At 61.3% G+C, this 2,757-nt stretch overlaps 1 protein-coding gene across 2 annotated transcripts in view; it reads right to left on the bottom strand.

The window, feature by feature from the left end:
* Positions 1-347: 347 nt before the first annotated feature.
* Positions 348-2,757, bottom strand: part of BET1L (Bet1 golgi vesicular membrane trafficking protein like) — a gene marked incomplete in the record, with an annotated part of 2,583 nt that continues 173 nt past the window's right edge. The window contains 4 exon segments of one of the 2 annotated variants that reach the window (XM_006164464.3): positions 348-616; positions 737-793; positions 1,061-1,152; positions 2,450-2,757. In XM_006164464.3, the coding sequence (XP_006164526.1) occupies positions 449-616; positions 737-793; positions 1,061-1,152; positions 2,450-2,468 (336 nt within the window). 2 annotated transcript variants of the gene reach the window in all.

The following is a 2,757-nucleotide window of genomic DNA, read 5'->3' as shown; positions in this document are numbered from 1 at the left end:
GGGGTTCACAGCCACGGCCCCATCCTGTGCCAGCTCCACACCTCAGACCACAGAGGTGACCTCACTCAGATGAGGATGGGACGTAGAAGCCTTAAGACACCAGACCCCAAGGGCTGAGGTGGCCTGCCAGCCATGGGGACACGTCCGAGATCTGACAGCCATCCTGTTCACACAGTGGCCCCAGCTCTGCCGGTGTCTTTAGCACCTGAAAGTGGGTGTAGGAACTGGGCCCTGGTTTCCCCGCAGGAAAGGGTGACTTCCACACGAGACCAGCCAGCACGAGCCATCGGGCCATAAGCTGCCTTCGCCTCCTGCCACACAGGAAGAAGATTCTTAACCCACGATCATGATTTCGAAGTACTCTGTAGGTAAGTCCTCTGGGGCAAGGGTGCCAGGCGGGGGAAGACCCTGGTTGCCCTTGGCACCCACTCAGGCCAGCTCCACTGGCTCACGTCCTTGACCTCGACAGGAAGTAGGAGAGGATGAAGAAGGCCACAATCAGGCTCACAGCCATTCCACACAGAAGCTTCCGGTTGTCGCGCCCAGACCTTGCCATTGTAGAAAAGCGCTTCACACTCCCTGTGAGCAGGTTGGTCATGCTCGTGAAATCAGAGTCCTGAGGGAGAATCACAACAAGGTCACGTGGTGGCAGTGCCCTGACCTCTCACCCATGCCACGGAAGGGCGGGAAATGCCAGGGGCCTGCACAGCAGGTGGTGTGGGCTGCAGACCCTTACCATGCCATCCAGGTACCGGTTTTGGTCTTCGGCATCTCTGTCGATGTCCAGAGCCAGCTGCTCAAAACACAGAAAGGTAGGGGTGGGCCAGGGCAGACACGGAACCCAGCACTCGCCTCCCCTTGGGATCAGCCAGACCCTGCCAACCGCTCTGCACCAAGCAGAAGCTGGAAAGACCCAAGGGTCACCGGGGCCTCACACGAGTGAGCACAACCACAGGAAGGACAAGGGAAATGGAAAGCTGCCTGGAGCCCTCGACCCACCCCTGGGTCCCTGCTCTCCAAGGGCACCAGGTGGAGGTGAGAAGAGAGGCCCACCACTGACCGATTTGAGCCTGGTGACCTTAGAAGCTAGGTTGTCAGCCATCCGTTTGTTCTCCCGGTCTAGAATCTCCTCCACGGCACCGGGGCTCTGAGCTGCAAGGAGAGACTGAGGCTGAGGGTTTGCGAACATGGCCCCTGGCCTGCCTTATTCCAACTGCACCGGGCATTTCAGACGTCTGCTGAGCTAGTTCAGCCCTAACCTGGGCTCCAGCATGTGGACCTCGCACACAGGAGCCAGTCCGCATGAACAGGTGACCCGTGCACACCTGGCGGATGGGCAGGCTCCCACCACTGGGTTAGCCCGAGGTGTACTTTCTGACACCGACTGGGCCAGAACTTGGACCAAGACCAGGGATGTTGGTAAGAAGCAACGCCTACCCCACGGATGTCACCACCTATGAATGTGGGACCCCTGCTCCGAGGAAATGAGTACACTCTGGTGAAGGCAGAGGAGAATGGGAAGGTCACCCAGGACAGCAGCAGGAACGTTCCTGCCGGGCTGACCTGTGAACTGGGTCCTGAAGAGGTGACATGTAACTAGGGCAGGACATTAGAAAGGCCTTTCACCAGACGATATGACTACGCAGAACTTCCCCACGCTGGGTCTGCTCACCTCTGCCTCCCACACACAGTCTCCCAGGACACCCAGGGCACAGAGACCTGGCCTGACACAGGCTTGTCCAGGTGCTATGAAATTCCTGTCACATCGCGTGGGTTAGACCCGCCTCGGCCTAAGCAGGCAATGCAAATGCTTTCATTGCTGGCCCTACGTGTGGGGAGGGCCAGCCTCAGTGTGACCAATCTAACGTTGGGGCAGGGGGACGAAGAATCTTTGCCATGTACAGACCCCAGAGGAAAGGGTGCCAGCACCCTGCCAACCACAGTAAGTTAATTCTTTTAGCAGTCAAACCAGCGCAGTGAGACAGACGTTAGCATCCCACTCAGCAGATGAGAACGCGGGTTCCAAGACGGGAAACGGGCATCCAGGGCCAGGTCAGTAGCCTCTGCTCCTAAGGGCTAACCCCTGGCCGAGGCCACAGCCAGGCTCTAGTTCACCCATCACCTGCAGAAGGATCTGGCAGGGAGGAGGGAGTGGGGACCCTGTGTCCCGCGAAGAGGCATTGGTGCTGCGCGGGGCGGGGACCCCCACGGCCCCTGCACCGCACGGCTGGGCCGTCGCACCCAGTCTCCCGCCCAGCGGGAGCGCAGACCAAAGCCTCCTGGTCCCGGCTTGGCCTGGAGAAACTCGGCTTCGCCTCCAAGGCCAGGGTCCTGCCCGCCGAGGTCACCCGAGAGCGGACCGGAGCGGGCAGGCACTCACGGCTCCTGCGAGACGCGTCCTCCATCTCGGGCCGACCCAGCTCCATCGGCTCCGCATTCCCGCGCTCACCCCGAGTCCAGTCCGCCATCGTGCCCTGCTCCGGTTCCGCAGATCCGTCACCCACTCGATCCCGGCCGCTACGGACGTGGCGCAGTCCCCGGGAAAACTTCCGGTCCCGCCCCGGACAGCTGTGGTCCCGGCTCCATGCTAACCACACCCCTCCAAGACCCCGCCCCTTCCGCCTCGGGCTCTCTCGACTTCCGGCAGGAGCGGTGAGCGACGGCGGCGAGGGGGCGGAGACACGCGGGACGGAAGTGAGGTTATTCCGACGGTGGCTGAGGGCGGGCAGAAAGGTGGGTGGGGTTTTGGTCGCGAAG

Source organism: Tupaia chinensis, unplaced genomic scaffold, assembly GCF_000334495.1.
Source record: "Tupaia chinensis unplaced genomic scaffold, TupChi_1.0 Scaffold143624_1, whole genome shotgun sequence".
Taxonomy (NCBI): domain Eukaryota; kingdom Metazoa; phylum Chordata; class Mammalia; order Scandentia; family Tupaiidae; genus Tupaia; species Tupaia belangeri.
The sequence above is the reverse complement of the archived record's forward strand: the minus strand, read 5'-3'. Positions and strand labels throughout refer to the sequence as shown.